Raw genomic sequence first — 15,900 nt, 5'->3', positions numbered from 1 at the left:
GGGATCCTCCTTGAGGCATTTGCGTTTGGGATCCTCCTCCCAGTGGGATCTATCTTTGGGATCTGGAGGAGGAGCTGACCCGATCTCGGCGCTGGGGGATGAGGAGCAGCCCCGCCTTTCCCCACAGTTCAAATAATAATTAAAATAATGATAAAAATTAAAATTCTCACATTTCCCTTCCTTCACCCGCACGAGGTCACACCCCAAACTCGCACCTACGTGCATGGGGGGCGGTTATAGGGATCGAGTTTGGGATCCTCCTCCTTGTGGGATCTGCCTTTGGGATCATCCTCGAAGGATTTGAGTTTGGGACCCTCCTCCTTGAGTATTTGTGTTTGGGATCCTCCTCCTTGTGGGATTTGTGTTTGGGATCCTCCTCCTTGTGGGATCTCAGTTTGGGATCCTCCTCCTTTTGGGATCTCAGTTTGGGCTCCTCCTCCATGTGGGATCTCAGTTTGGGATCATCCTCCATGTGGGATCTGCCTTTGGGCTCCTCCTCCATGTGGGATCTGCCTTTGGGATTGGAGGAGGAGCTGTCCCGATCTCGGCGTTGGGGGATGAGGAGCAGCCCCACCTTTCCCCACGGTTCAAACAATCATTAAAATAATGATAAAAATCAAGATTAAAAATTAAAATTATCGCGTTTCCCTCCCTGCACTCGCTCGAGTTCACGGCCCAAACACGCACACGCATCCATGGGGGCGGTTATAGGGTGGGGGCCGGTCCATGGGATCGAGTTTGGGTTCCTGCTCCTTGCGGGATCTGCCTTTGGGATCCTTGCTGGATCTGGCTTTGGGATCCTCCTTGTGGGACGTGACCCTGGGATCCTCCTCGAGGGATCTGGCTCTGGGATCTGCCTCCTCCGTGTGGGATCTGCCTTTGGGCTCCTCCTCCTTGTGGGATCTGCCTTTGGGCTCCTCCTCCTTGTGGGATCGGCGTTTGGGATCCCCCCTGCAGGATCTGGCTTTGGGCTCCTCCTCCTTGTGGGATCTGCCTTTGGGATCCTCCTTGTGGGATTTGCGTTTGGGCTCCTCCTCCTCCTCCTCCTCCTCCTCCTCCTCCTCCTCCTCCTCCTCCTCCTCCTCCTCCTCCTCCTCCCTGCGGGATCTGCGTTTGGGATCCTCCTTGCGGGGCCTGCAGGGCTCCGGAGGAGGAGCCGGACCTGACCTTGGTGTTGGGCAATTTGTGATCCTTCTTCCACTTCATGCGGCGGTTCTGGAACCAGATCTTGATCTGGCGCTCGCTGAGGCTCAGGGCGTGCGCGATCTCCAGGCGCCGGCGCCGCGTCAGGTACCGGTTGTAGTGGAACTCCTTCTCCAGCTCCAGCACCTGCTGCCGCGTGTAGGCCGTGCGCGAGCGCTTGGGCTCCGCGCCGCACAGCCCGGGGGCCACTGCCCGGGAATGGGGGGCACAAGGGGGGGGAAAAAAGGGGGGGAAAAGGTGTGAGAATAATAAAAAAAAAATGGGGAAAATATGTAGAAATATGGAAAAATAACGGGGGGGGGAGGATGTGTGGAAATATTTAAAAAAATGGGGGCGAAAGATGTGAAAATACCAAAAAATGAAAGATGTGAAAGTACAAAAAATGGAAGATGTGAAAGTACAAAAAATGGGGGGAAAATATGTAGAAATATAGAAAAATAACGGGGGGGGGATGTGTGGAAATACAAAAAAAAAAGTGGTGGGGAAATATTTAAAAAAAATGGGGGTGAAAGATGTGAAAACAGAAAAAATGGGGGGGGGAAATATGTGGAAATATAGAAAAATGGGGGAATGTATAAATATAGATAAATGGGGGGGAAAGATGTGAAAATATTTTAAAAAAGGGGGGGAAGATGTGGAAATATAGAAAAATGGGGAAAGGTGTGGAAATACAAAAAAATGGGGGAGGAAGTTGTGGAAATATAGAAAAATGGGGGGATGTGAAAGTATAGAATAGTGAGGAGGGAAAGATGTGGAAATACAGAAAAAAGGGGGGAGAAGATGTGGAAATATTTTAAAAAGGGGGAAATACAAAAAAATGGAGGGGAAAAAAGTGAAAATACACACACACACAGAAAAAGGGGGAAATATTTGGAAATACAAAAGAATGGGGGGGCGGGATGTGAAAACACGAGGAAAAGAAAAGGGAGAATATATTAAAACACACAAAAGAAAGGGAAAAAAGGGAGAAAAGATGTGAAAACACACACAAAAAAGGGAAAAAACGAGGAGAAAACACAAAAAAAAAAGGGAGAACACACAGAAGAAAGGAGAAAATATAAGGGAAAAATAAATAAAAAAGGAGGGAAAAAAAAAGAAAAGCAGAATTACCGAGCCGTTCCTTTAATGGGTTCTTTCCCCCCTCAAAAAATCACAAAAAAAGAAAAAGAAGAAAGAGTAGAACCGTCACACATCCTTTGGAAGGGGAGATTTGCTTTTTTTTTAAAAATAAATAAATAAATAAATAAAATGGAAAAGTTCTAAAAATGCCCCCAGAGTGAAGCGCGGATCTCCGCCTCACGGCGGGCGCGGGTTCCTGACGAACTCCAGGTTTTCCCAAGGCTCCCCCCGGCCGCGCTCCCCGCGCCCCGCGCGGGTGGAAATTCGCGTTTGCGCTCGGCCGGAGCAGCGCGGAATTATCGCCGAAAGTTCCGCCTGCGCGCTGGGCAAGGGGCGAGCGCGGGGGCTGCGGGTTGGTAAATGCCTCCTTTAAAAAATAAATAAATAAAAAAGGGAAAAAAAATAGAGATATAAAAAAAAACAGGAGGAAAAAAGGGAGGGGGAAAGAAACTGAGGGGAAAAAAAAAAAAAAAAAAAAAGAGGGCAGGGGAGGGGAAACCAGTAAAACTCGACTCAATCCGCCACTTAAATACAAATTACCAAAACATAAAACTTCACTTAGGAAGATTCAACAGCCGTAAAAAAAAAAAAAAAAAAAGTTTAAAAAAAAAAAAAAAGAAAAAAAAAGCAGCAGCGAAGTAGCCTGGAAGAAACCGGAGGAGGATGGTAACAGAGACTTCAAAGGCACATGGCCAAGCAGAGCAATAAAAATTTATGGAGGATGTAATTATAGCGCTCTGCAAAGCGGCGCTCGTAAATCTCCGCCGGGCGCTCCTTTCACAGCCTTCCCCGGGCCGCGAGGCGCTGCTCCAACTATAAAGCGAAGCCCTTTTCCCTCTGCCCGCACTCACCCGAGCTTACGTGGACTTTTTTCATCCAGGGGTAGAGCACGGGCTCGGCGGGGCCGCGGCTGCAGGCGGGGGCCGGGCTGGGGCTGCGCGGCCGCGGCTCGGCCGCTCCGCGGGGCTGCGCGGAGCCCGGGCACGGCGGGTACGGCTGCTCCGCGCAGGCGGCCCGCGGCTCGTGGTACATCGGCTCATGGTGGAAAGAGCTCTCCCGGTGCCTCTGGCCGCCGTAGTATTCCGGCGAGTGATTGGGAAGGTAATCGCTGTGGGAATATTCTTCACAGGGTGGGAACTTGGGGTCCACGTAGTTGGAGTTGATCAGAAACGAGCTCATGGCCATGAATTTCTTGGAATGGCGCGCACGAACGCGGGGGGAAGGAAAACAATTCTATCTATCTCTATCTATATATCTATATCTGTATCTATATCTATATCTATATCTATATGTATGTCCCTCTCGCCCTCCGTTCTCTTTCTCTGCTTAAAATTTATTCGTGCGCCCCCCAACCCCCCCGCCTCCCTTTGGTGCTTTTCCTGTTTGGCCGAACCCTCCTACTTTGCTGTCAAGTGAACAAAGTTGGCTCCATGTGACAGCGCGGGCCAATGGCGAGGGCCACGCCGAGCCCCGGATAAGGAAAATGAGGAAACCTGCGCAGCCCGGGCTCCGCCGGGGCCCCCCGGCATCCCCGGGGAGGCGCTCGGGGGGCGCCCGCTGCCCTCCGGCCGCCCCCGTTCACCCCCGTTCACCCCCGTTCACCCCCGGTCACCCCCGTTCACCCCCGTCCACCCCCGTTCAGCCCCGGTCACCCCCGTTCACCCCCGTTCAGCCCCCGTTCACCCCCGGCCGCCTCCGTTCACCCCCGTTCACCCCCGTTCAGCCCCGTTCAGCCCCGGCCGCCCCTCGGGGGTGTGTCCCGGGCTGGGGGCGCCGCGCCCCCCGCCTCAGGAAGGGAATAACGAGAGCGCGGCCCGGTACAAGCGGAATTTCCAAGCGGAATTTTCCGGGGCATCGCGGCGCTGCCTCCCCCCGGCCCCCGCAGGCGCAGCTGAGCCGCGCTCGCCACCCCCGGGCCGGGGTCGCCGCCCCCCGAGCGGGGCTGGCAGAGATGGATGGGGCCGTGGCCGGGGATCGATAGGAAACGCGGCGGCGAATTCGGGGTGAGGGGGACCCCAAAACCTCCCCCCCGAGAGGAGCGCGGCCGCCCGGGCGGAGCGCGCGTTGAGGAACGATTATGACAAAAAATTACGACAAAAACGATCACAAACCAAATTAACTCGAGCCCCGGCGCGGCTTGGCCTCGCCCTGCCGGCCATGAAGAGGCTCTAAAAGGCTTCGAGACCCCCCTGAAATCCCCCAATTCCTGCGGGCAGAGCCCAAGGGCGCCCGAGGAAAGCGGCGGCGGCAGCGAGGGGATTTCATTGATTCCCGACTCCGCGCCAGCGCCCAGACCACACAAATTAAAGCAAAGCGGGCGAGCCCCGCTCTGAAACGGCAGCGACGACGCCCGCGACCCCCAAATGCCCCAAATGCCCCGAATGCCCCAAATGCCCCAGAGCCCAAATCCCCCCCGGCAGCTCCGCCGTTATCAGCTCGAGCCCTGATAAAGTTTTATCGCAGCAGCGCCGGAGTTGAGCTGAGGTCAAACCCGAGGATTTCTTTGGAGCCCTAAAGCGCTGTTCTGGTCAAACCCTCGTTCCCACCCTGCCGGTTTTTGGATTTTTAGGGTTTTTTTTGGGGGGGGGGGTTTAATGGCTTCGGGGTTTGTAGTGTTTGTGTCAACTACATATTCCCCTAGATGCGAATTTGTGACCCAACTTCCTCTACACAAATTCGGATCTACAGGGTACATATAGAAGACAGTTGCGTCCTCCTCGGTCTCAGATCTTCTCCTACCGCCACAATTCTCTTCTGGGGCAAAATTTGGGGTTTTTGGGAGATCGGGGCTGCACCTCAGGAAAATTCCCTGCAGAGGGGGAAGCGCGATTCGTTAACGCAGCGAGGCTGCAGAGCGCGCAGAGAGGAAAATCGGGATTTTCCCACCTTCTCCCCGCACACCTTGGGCGTTATTTTGGGGTGAAAAAATCGGGTCCTGGGGTGAAGGTGGAGGTGCGGGCGCGCAAGGAGACGCGGACCCAAAATTCCGCCTTTGAATAGAGAAACCCCCCAAGCTCCGCGCCCACCCCGCCCTGGAAGCCTCGTCACGATTTTCTGGTGGGCAGCGCAAAGATTTCACCCATTTCTCGTTGCTGGAGGTCACCCAAGGTTTGGGTTTAGCCGTGCGGGGAAATGGGAAAAGAAAAAAAAGGGAAAAAGGCAAAAAAAAGGCAAAAAAAGGCAAAAAAAAAAAAAAAAAAGAGAAAGAAGCAGATGAAAAGAAATCCAGAATGTAAAGGCAGATGGGACGACAGGTTTTTTTTTAATGACAGGCAATTCTTTTTACAACCCGAGAAAAAGATCAAAGGCGTTTCATTTCCGAAAAAAGGGATATAAAGCAATAAAATATTCATACTGTCTAGGTAATGAACCTTCATTCGGAACTAATGAGGGTAGCATCATGTTGAGATTTCCTTTAAAATTACAGTTGCCCAAGAGATTCAAAGTAGCGCAGCCCCCCCTTTCTTTTCTCTTTTTTTCCCCTTTTTTTCTGTCTTTTTTTTTCCTTCTTTTCTCTTTTCTCTTTTTTTTTTTCTTTTTCTTTTTTTTTTTTTTTTTTGTATTTCAAAAGGCAGAACATTTTCAGGTCAAGTATCTCCCGAATTAATTGCATTTAAATGCCGCAGCGGAGAGGGCATCAGGGAAAAGCTGCATTTACAATTCCTGTCAATACATTCGGCAGATTCCAAGAACTCCCGCATTTTTCCATTAAAAAAAAAAAAAATTAAAATTTCTGGCCAAGAATAAAATCCTCGAATCCTCGAATTCACCCCGTGCTGGATTTTTCAGGCACTTTCAGGTGAAAAATCGCTTTTCCTGCTAAAAGCTCCCAGCTAAAGCCCGAATAACCCAGCGGCGCTCGGAGAACAAACCAAAAGCATCCAAGGAAAGCCCAAAATCATTTCAGACCCTTTAGAAACCCCCACATTTCCCACCTCCAAATTCACCTTTTCCTCTAAAACCTGCCCGGAAAGTGAGGAGCCGAACCAACACCGCGGCCACGGACGCCATAAAACACCGGAATAAATCCCCTTACGGCTCCTTCTGGGTTTTAATTTCACTTTAATCCCCTCTTTAGCTCTTTTAGATTTTATTCCTCCGTCCCGGCCCCTCCAAGCCGATTTATTTATTCCATTTTCTCCCGCCCCGGCGCTAGGAATAGCCAGGCCTTATTCTCGATTTTTAACCCCCTCCCACATCCCTTTAAAAAAAAAAATAAAATAAATAAATCGGGGTTTTTCTGACAGCGCAGGGCCGGCCTTTGCCAACCAGCACCCCTAGCGTCTGCCGGGATTTATTTTCCCCCAAAACACCTCCGAGGAATCTCCCCCGATCCCAAATTTCCAACCCGCCCTTTACCTTTGGAGCAACTTTCTCGCTGAATTTTTATTGGGTTGGGTTTTTGGTTTTTTGGGTTTTTTTTCCTGGCCCCATTTCAGAGCCGCCTCGGGCAGCGCGGGGTGACCTCGGGGACACCCCCGGATTGGCCATTTTGAGGAGGGGATCCCCAAACCCTTCCCCAGAGGGGGGGTCCGGCCCGCCCGGCCGCGCTTCCTACCTGGGCTCAGCGCGGCTCCTTCTCCTCGGGGCGCTCCCGCAGAGCCGGGGGAGCTTTGGAGGCGAAATCCCCCAAAACCCCCCAAAAACCCCCAAAAACCCCCCCAAAATCCTCCCCGAACCCCGCACGGGCCCCTCCCCGCTGCCCCCGCTCCGCTTTTACATCGCGGTAATTCCCCTGAACCTTCAAAATTCCCTTTCGCTGCTCCCAAACCCCCAAATTCCCCTCTGGCTTTGGCCAAACCCCCAAATTCCCCTCTTGCTGTCTCCAAATTTCCCTTTCGCTGCCCCCAAACCCCAACATTTCCTTCTCGCTGCCCCCAGACCCCCAAATTCCCCTCTGGCTTTCCCCAAACCCCCAATTTTCCCTCTCGCTGTCCCCAAATTTCCCTCTCGCTTCTCCCAAACCCCCAAATTCCCCTCTGGCTTTGGCCAAACCCCCAAATTCCCCTCTCGCTGTCCCCAAATTTCCTTCTCGCTGTCCCCATTTCCCTCTCCCTGTCCCCAAATTTCCCTTTCGCTGCTCCCAAACCCCCAAATTTCCCTCTCGATGTCCCCAAATTTCCTTCTCGCTGCCCCCAAACCCCCAAATTCCCCTCTCGCCGTCCCCAAATTCCCCTCTCGCCGTCCCCAAATTCCCCTCTCGCCGTCCCCATTCCCCTCTCTCTCCCCTCCTTCCTCCTCCTCCTCCTCCTCCTCCTCGGCTCCGGCCTTTCCCCGGTTTTTGGGGTTATTTTTGGGGTTCTTTCCGGGGCCGCTCCCCCGCCCCGCATTGTCCCGGCGCTGCCGCGGAGGCCCCGGAGCGCTGCGGGCTGGGAAAGGCGCAAGTTTTGGTATTAATCTCATACTTTGGCAGTCTTTGTTAAACAGCGAGGCGTGTCCGCAGCCGCGCTGACCCGCGCTTCACCCCGAACTTTTAATTTTTTTTTTTTTTTTTTTTGCTTCTTTTTTCTCCTTTTCCACCCGCCCCGAGGTGTTTTCCCCTCTCCAGTCTTTTCCCCTCTGCGAAGATGGAGATTTATTTGGTTTAATTCTATTTATTTTGGTTTTGCTGCCTCTCCCCCACACTCAGCCCTTCAGAAACTCCGAAGATTTTGGCGATTCTGATTTTATTTCTTTCTTTATTTTTTTTTTAAATCTGGGTGGGATTTCTCCCGCTGGAGGTCTGAGGGGTTTTAACCAGGGCAGAATTTGAAATGAATTTTAAAAATCTTTGAGGAGGATAAAGGCAGGCAAGGAGAGGTGGGCACGGACCCACACCTGCTTTGCGAGGGGGAAATCGCGATTTAAACCCGCTCTGAACCCATCCGAACGCCCCAAAATTGGGATATTTGGGTGAACGGGAGATTTCGGCACGCGAGGAGCCGCGGGCAGGCTCGGGCTCCGCGGCCCTGCGGGAATTCCCTTTTCAGCCCCGCTTTTACCACCAGCTCCGACACGGCCATAAAGGGCGACTGGGGACGTGAATCGCCATTAAAAACCGTATTCAATCGATTGCCGGGCGGAAAAAAAACCCCAAAATAGGAGCAAAAACCCCAGAAACGCCAGCAAAAAACAACCCCTGACCCCGCGCTCGGGCAGGGAGATAAATGAGAAACACCCTGGAAAATGATCCCTTGAATTTCCCCTCCCGCCCCTCGCGGCCCTAAATTGAAATTTAAACATCGGCGGGCAGGGGCCGGGCGGGCGAACGAAGGCGCAGAAAATTCCGGGTTTTGTTTTTTGGGGGGGGAGGGAGGATTTGAGGATTTTATTGCGGCCGAGCGAGACCTCCTGGCTTCAATCCGCGCGGAACAAACCGGGCTTGGCGGCCGCCACCTGCGCGGGCGCGGAGCGGCGCGGGCCGCAGATCAGCGCGGAAATGCCCGCGCCGGGCGCGGGTCGGGAGATGCGCGGGAAATCCGCGGCCATTGATTGGAATGAATCCAAATTTCCCCCCCCGATCGGGCCGAAGAAAGCGGCTCCGCCCCGGGGGTTTCACCTCCCAGCTCTGGATTTGCCAGAGCGCCTTTGCCAGGGCTCCGATGTGCGCCCTCCTCTCTGTGCCGAGGGGAAAAACGAGCCCCGAGAGGGGAATGGAGCCCTGAAAGGCTGGAAAGATGGCGGGGAGGAGGAAATAAATAAATACAAGAAAATAAAAATAGAAAGGAAAATTAAATGGCTAGAAATAGAGAGATGAATGGAATGAAATAAATAAAATAAAATAAAATAAAATAAAAATAAAAATAGAAAGAAAATTAAATGGGTATAAATAGAGAAATGAATGGAAATAAATAAATAAAATAAAATAAAATAAAAATAGAAAGAAAATTAAATGGGTGTAAATAGAGAGATGAATGGAAATAAATAGAATAGAATAGAATAGAATAGAATAGAATAGAATAGAATAGAATAGAATAGAATAGAATAAAATAAAAATAGAAAGAAAATTAAATAGGTATAAATAGAGAAATTAATAGAAATAAATAAATAAATAAAAATTAAAAATAGAAAGAAAATTAAATAGCTATAAATAGAGAGATGAATAGAATGAAATAAATAAATACAATAAAAATAGAAGCAAAATTAGATGCCTATAAATATAGAAATTAATAGAAATAAATAAAATAAAATAAAATAAAATAAAATAGAATAAAATAAAATAAAATAAAATAAAATAAAATAGAAAGAAAATTAAATAGGTACAAATAGAGAAATGAATAGAAATAAATAAATAAAATAAAAATAGAAGCAAAATTAGATGCCTATGAATATAGAAATGAATGGAAAAGAAACAGCAAAAATGATAAATAGAAATATAAAATAAATATAAACCAAATATGGAATAGAAAGAGAAAAATAGATATAGAAGAATAAAAATATAAATATAAGTAGAAATAGAAATAGAAATAGAAATAGAAATAGAAATAGAAATAGAAATAGAAATAGAAACAAAAAAGGAATATAAAAAGAAATCTAAAACCAGAAATAAAACTAAAATAAAAAAGAAATATAATTGTTTTAAGAAGTGGAGAGGCGAGACAATTGGCAGGGATTTAAAAGCCCAGATTTACATAGATCTATCTTTAATTCCGTTTTCCCGGAGGGTTCGCCTCGCTCGGGGCGTTTGCTCGAGGGCCATGGGAAGGATCCCCGGCCCCAGCGCCAATGACACCGCAGGGCCCGGGGCTGCCAAAGCCCCGCGGCGCAGAAATGACTTGGGGAGCCCAGGGCGACCTTCACTCCCTCAGCCCGTGGGGCACAAAGAGCATTTCAGCCCCATTCCGGCTGCAAAACGAGATTATGATCCAAAAATGGAACAAAACCCGAGCGGGCTCCGCCAGCTTCAAACCAGCGCCCTCCAATCCCGCAATAAATTGAATTTTCCAGCCCTCGGCCCCCGGTGCCGCCCATAAATCACCGCAGGTTTCCCACGCTGAGGTGGGAAGGGGAAGAAATCGCGCAGGGATTTTTACAATTCCCTTTTCTACAATTCCCTCTTCTACAATTCCCTTTTATCACAATTCCCTTTTCTACAATTCCCTTTTCTACAATTCCCTTTTATCACAATTCCCTTTTTTTACAATTCCCTTTTATCACAATTCCCTTTTTTTTTACAATTCCCTTTTTCTTACAATTCCTTTTTTCTACACTTCCTTTTTTTTACCATTCCCTTTTTTTACCATTCCCTTTTTTTACCATTCCCTTTTCCTACAATTCCGTTTCTTTCCCATCCGATTCCTTTCCAGTTCTTTGGTTTGAAACCCCTGGCGGCCGTTTCCGAGCCGCGATGTTCGAGCAGATCCGCACCGACCCTGGCACATTTTCCTTTTTTTTAATTTATTTTATTTAATTTTTTTTTTCCCCCCTCGGATAATTTAAACCCTCTCCAAACAAAATTGACGCCGGAATGAAAATTATTTTTTAACTGCTCGCGTTAATATCCTAGAGGGACCTGGGCGTAATTGGATTTAATAAATGCATTTCCCTGGGATTCTGCTCGTTCCAGCCCAAACGGCCTTGCGGGGCTTATCCTAAAAATTGCATCGAATTCCTCGCGGGAGAGACCTGAGCCAGCCTGCTTTTAAAATTCTTCATTATCTTATTTTTTATTAATTTTAAATTTTCTTTTTATTCTCAAGCTGTATTTATTTGTAATGATTTTTTATTTTGAGTTATTAGATTCATTTTTATTTTTAATTCTTTATTCTTTATTCTTTATTCTTTATTCTTTATTCTTTATTCTTTATTCTTTATTCTTTATTCCCCATTATTTTTTAATTTGTATTTTGAATTTTATTTTTTTAATTTTAATTTTAATTTTAATTTTAATTTTAATTTTAATTTTAATTTTAATTTTTTTTTTTTTTATTTTTATTTTTATTTTTATTTTTATTTTTATTTTTATTTTTATTTTTATTTTTATTTTTATTTTTATTTTTATTTTATTTTTATTTTTTATTTTTTATTTTTATTTTTGTTTTTATTTTTATTTTATTTTTATTTTTTATTTTTACTTCTATTTTTATTTTTTTACTTTTATTTTATTTTCTAATTTTTAATTTATTTTTATTTTTATTTTTACTTCGATTCCTAATTTTTTTTAAATTTTAATTTAATTTTAATTACCATTTTAATTCTTATTTTTAATTATTAATTTTAAACTTCTGCTTCTTTTCATTTCAAATTTCATTTCCATTTTTAATTTTATTTTTTTTTTAAATTCCATTTCTACTTTTCGCCCCCTCTCACTTCCCTTCCCACCTTTCAATTCCCGTGCATTTCCCACCCAAACCCCGCATTTATTCCCGTCCCTGCGCCCTGGCCTTTTCCTCCCCCTCTCTTTTCTCTCTCCGTGTTCCGTTCCCAGCTCCGGGCCCGGGCTCGCCTCAACTTTTGACCTTCGCTTTCTGACCCCGCGGCCGCCGCTCCCTGCGCGCCCCCTGCGCCCCGAGGGACAAAAACAGCGAAATGTGCCTCAAAAACCGCTAAATAATGCTCAATAATGCTCAATAATGCTCAATAATGCCAAATAATGCTCAATAATGCTCAAAAATGCTAAATGCGCCTCGAAAAATGTTAAATAATGCTCAGTAATGCCAAATAATGCTCAATAATGCCAAATAATGCTCAATAATGCTCAGTAATGCTCGATAATGCTCAAAAATGCTAAATAATGCTAAATAATGCTAAATAATGCTCAATAATGCCAATAATGCCAATAATGCTCAAAAATGCTCAGAAATGCTAAATAATGCTAAATAATGGTCAATAATGCCCAATAGTGCCCAATAATGCCCAATAATGCCCAATAATGCTCAGTAATGCTCAATAATGCTCAATAATGTTCAAAAATGCCAAATAATGCTCAATAATGGTCAATAATGCTCAGTAATGCTCGATAATGCTCGATAATTCCCAATAATGCCCAATAATGCTCAATAATGCCCAATAATGCCCAATAATGCTCAATAATGCCCAATAATTCCCAATAATTCCCAATAATGCCCAATAATGCCCAATAATGCCCAATAATGCTCAATAATGCCCAATAATTCCCAATAATTCCCAAGAATTCCCAATAATGCCCAATAATTCCCAATAATGCCCAAGAATTCCCAAGAATTCCCAAGAATTCCCAATAATGCCCAAGAATTCCCAATAATGCCCAAGCATTCCCAAGCATTCTCCTCGCTTCTCCATTTCCCCGTCCCCAGCGGAGAAGCCCCAAAATCAGAGTTTGGGCCGCACAGCGCTGGGGCAGAGCCCTGGGGGGGTTTGGTTTTTATCCCTCCCTTCCGCTCTTTAACCTGAAATCTCAGAAATTGCTGATTCTCTTTGGCTTAAATCTGAAATATCAGAAATTGCTGATTTCCACTCCCCATTTAAATCCGAAATATCAGAAATTGCTGATTTCCCTTTACCTTTTTATCTCAAATATCAGAAATTGCTGATTCCCCTTTGCTCTTTTATCTGAAATCTCAGAAATTGCTGATTCCCCTTTGCTTTAAATCCAAAATCTCAGAAATTGCTGATTCTCTTTGGCCTTAAATCCGAAATCTCAGAAATTGCTGATTCCCATTCTGCTTTAAATCTGAAATCTCAGATATTGCTGATCCCCCTCCCTATTTAAATCTGAAATATCAGAAATTGCTGATTCCCCTTTACCTTTTTATCTGAAATCTCAGAAATTGCTGATTCCCCTTTGCTTTAAATCTGAAATCTCAGAAATTGCTGATTCTCTTTGGCCTTAAATCCGAAATATCAGAAATTGCTGATTCCCCTCCCTCTTTTATCTGAAATCTCAGATGGTTCCGATTCCCCTCCCTCTTTTTTAATCCCAAATCTCAGATATTTCTTATTCCCCTCCCTTTTTTAATCCCAAATCTCAGATATTTCTTATTCCCCTCCCTTTTTTAATCCCAAATCTCAGACAGTTCCGATTTCCCTTTGCCTTTTTTATCTGAAATCTCACGAAGGGAGGGGGGAAAGAATCCCCTGAAGATTTCCTGGCCTTATTTCCCTTTTATTGGCGAGGAATGAAAGACAAATAACGCCAAGGCCCTGCTGGGTTTGCTCCTATCATTCAAGGCATTTTTATTTTTATTCGCCGAATTCGCCTCCATCTGATTTTTTTACTTTTTTTATTCAGGGGATTTTTACTTTTGTCACCCCCTGAATTCTCTGCGCCCTGATATTTTGACTTTTCTTATTTTGGCTTTTCTTATTTTGACTTTTCTTATTTTGACTTTTTTTCTTATTTCTATTGCTTCTACTGCCATAAACAACGATCTTTTTATTTGAATTATTTATGTTACTTCCATTACGGTAAATAACAACATTTTACTGATATTTCTAGGGGGTTTTTTTATCCAGTAATTTCCCCTCGTCCCCGATATTTTCGCTTCAATTTTATGACTTTTCCTGCTATACACAACAACATTTTAGCGATGTTTTCATTTCATTATGCAGCGAATTTTGCCGGTTGATGATTTGTAGAACTCGAATTTCCGGGTATTTTTCGCGGGTGGTTTTTGGGGTGAATCCGGGCGGTCCCGGGGGCTTTCGGCCGCAGCCCGGCCGTGAACTTGGTGTGAAGCGAGCTCTGCTGGCTGCTCGGGGGCGTTACAGGCCAGCCCAAAAAGCCCCAATCCCGCCCGCCAAAAAACCCCTTTTTTTGCCCCAAAATCAGCAGCCGAATGTCCCAGCCCAAAGCCCCAGCGCTGGGGTTTGTTTGGACTCCAGGGGTGGAAAAATAAATGGGATAGACATAAAAATAAATGAGATATATAGATGAATAAATGAAATATATATAAAAATAAATGAAATATATAGATAAATAAATTAAATATATATATAAATAAATTAAATATGTATAAAAATAAATGAAATATATAGATAAATAAATGAAATATTTAGATAAATAAATTAAATATGTATAAAAATAAATGAAATATATAGATAAATTAATGAAATATATAGATAAATAAATTAAATATATAGATAAATAAATTAAATATATATAAATAAATTAAATATATAGATAAAAATAAATTAAATATATATAAATAAATTATATGTATATATAAACAAATTAAATATATAGATAAATAAATGAAATATATATATAAATAAATGAAATATATATATAAATAAACGAAATATATATATAAATAAAAGAAATCTCCATTGAAATGTATGAGCCAGATATTTACACATATGAGCTGGAGCTATTTATGTATGTGAGATAGAGATATTTATATTTCTGGCCAGGGTGTATATATCCCGCACGTGTTAAAAAGAGATAAATCACCAAAAAAAAACCCCAAAAAACCCTTAAAAAACCCAAACCCTGCCCTTCTTTCAACGCCGGCTGTCAAAACAGTTTCTTTGTGGGGCTGTTTAGGGCAACAGGACACGGGAGAAGCGCGTGAAGTTCTCAACCTCCAAATGTCCAAATGTCACGGATTTCACCCCAAACGGGGCGGGGAAGGGGCAGGAATCGGCTCGGGGAGGAAATTTCACTGCCAAAGGCACGGAAGGGATCCCGGGGAGGAGGAGCTCAAAGCCACGAAAGCCAATTTGGGGTTTTTGGGGTTTTTTGAATGGAGAGGTGTTCGTGGAGAGGGTTGGAAATGAGGGATTTGGGGTGGGGGGTTGTTATAAAATGGGGAGGAGAGGGAAAAATAGGGGGGAAAGGGGGAAAAGGGGGAAAAGAAGGGGGGAAAAAGGGGGAAAAGGGGGAAAAGAAGGGGGAAAAGGGGAGAAAATGGAAAATGGGGGGGAAAGAGGAAAAAGAAGGGGGAAAAGGGGGAAAAAAGGAGGGGAAGGGGAAAAAGAAGGGGGGAAAGAAGGGGGAAAAAAGGGGGGAAAAAGGGGGAAAAGAAGGGGGAAAGAAGGGGGAAAAAGGAGAGAAAGTGGGAGAAATAGGGGGAAAAGGGGAGAAAATGGAAAATGGGGGGAAAGAGGAAAAAGAAGGGGGAAAAGGGGGGAGAGTGGGAGAAATAGGGGGAAGGGGGAGAAAATGGAAAAAAATGGGGAAAAAGGGGAAAAAGAAGGGGGAAAATGGGGGAAAAGGGGGGAGAGGGGGGAGAAAATGGGGGAAAGGGGAGAAAATGGAATGAATGGGGAAAAAAGGGGGAAAAGGAAAGATAAGGGGGAAAAGAAGGGGGAAAAGTAAGGGGAAAAGAAAGGGGGGGAAAGGAGGGAAAGGGAAAGAAATAGGGGGAAAAGGGGGAGAAAATGGGAAAATGGGGGGAAAAGGGGAGAAAATGGGAAAATGGGGGGAAAAGAGAAAAAAGGAAAGAAAAGGGGGAAAAGAGAGGGAAAAGGGGGGGGAAATGGGGGAAAAGCAGGAAAAAAGGGAGGAAAGGAGGGAAAACCTGAAAAACGGGGGGGGTTAAAGGGAAAAAGAGGGGAAAAGATTTAAAAATGGGGGGGAAAGCTGAAAACCAGCGGCAGAGGGAAGGGGCTGGGAGCGGCGCTGGGGCTGCCACGGGCCCCTGGGGGAGGGAAAGGATCCGCTGGGAAAGGAGCGGGGAG

General features: G+C 45.5%; 1 protein-coding gene across 1 annotated transcript; it reads right to left on the bottom strand.

Moving 5' to 3' along the window:
* Nucleotides 1–705: 705 nt before the first annotated feature.
* Nucleotides 706–3,838, bottom strand: LOC118700419 (homeobox protein Hox-B4-like). Its single transcript, XM_036404882.1, is given in 5 exon segments — nt 706–766; nt 1,139–1,391; nt 3,174–3,513; nt 3,729–3,748; nt 3,751–3,838. Coding segments are annotated over 5 exon segments (678 nt in total). The 5' UTR covers nt 3,755–3,838.
* Between the last annotated feature and the right edge of the window lie 12,062 nt (nt 3,839–15,900).

The sequence above is a fragment of the Molothrus ater genome, unplaced genomic scaffold, assembly GCF_012460135.2.
Source record: "Molothrus ater isolate BHLD 08-10-18 breed brown headed cowbird unplaced genomic scaffold, BPBGC_Mater_1.1 matUn_MA556, whole genome shotgun sequence".
NCBI classification, from domain to species: Eukaryota; Metazoa; Chordata; class Aves; order Passeriformes; family Icteridae; genus Molothrus; species Molothrus ater.
Note: the sequence above shows the minus strand (reverse complement) of the source record. Positions and strands in the feature narration are given on the sequence as shown.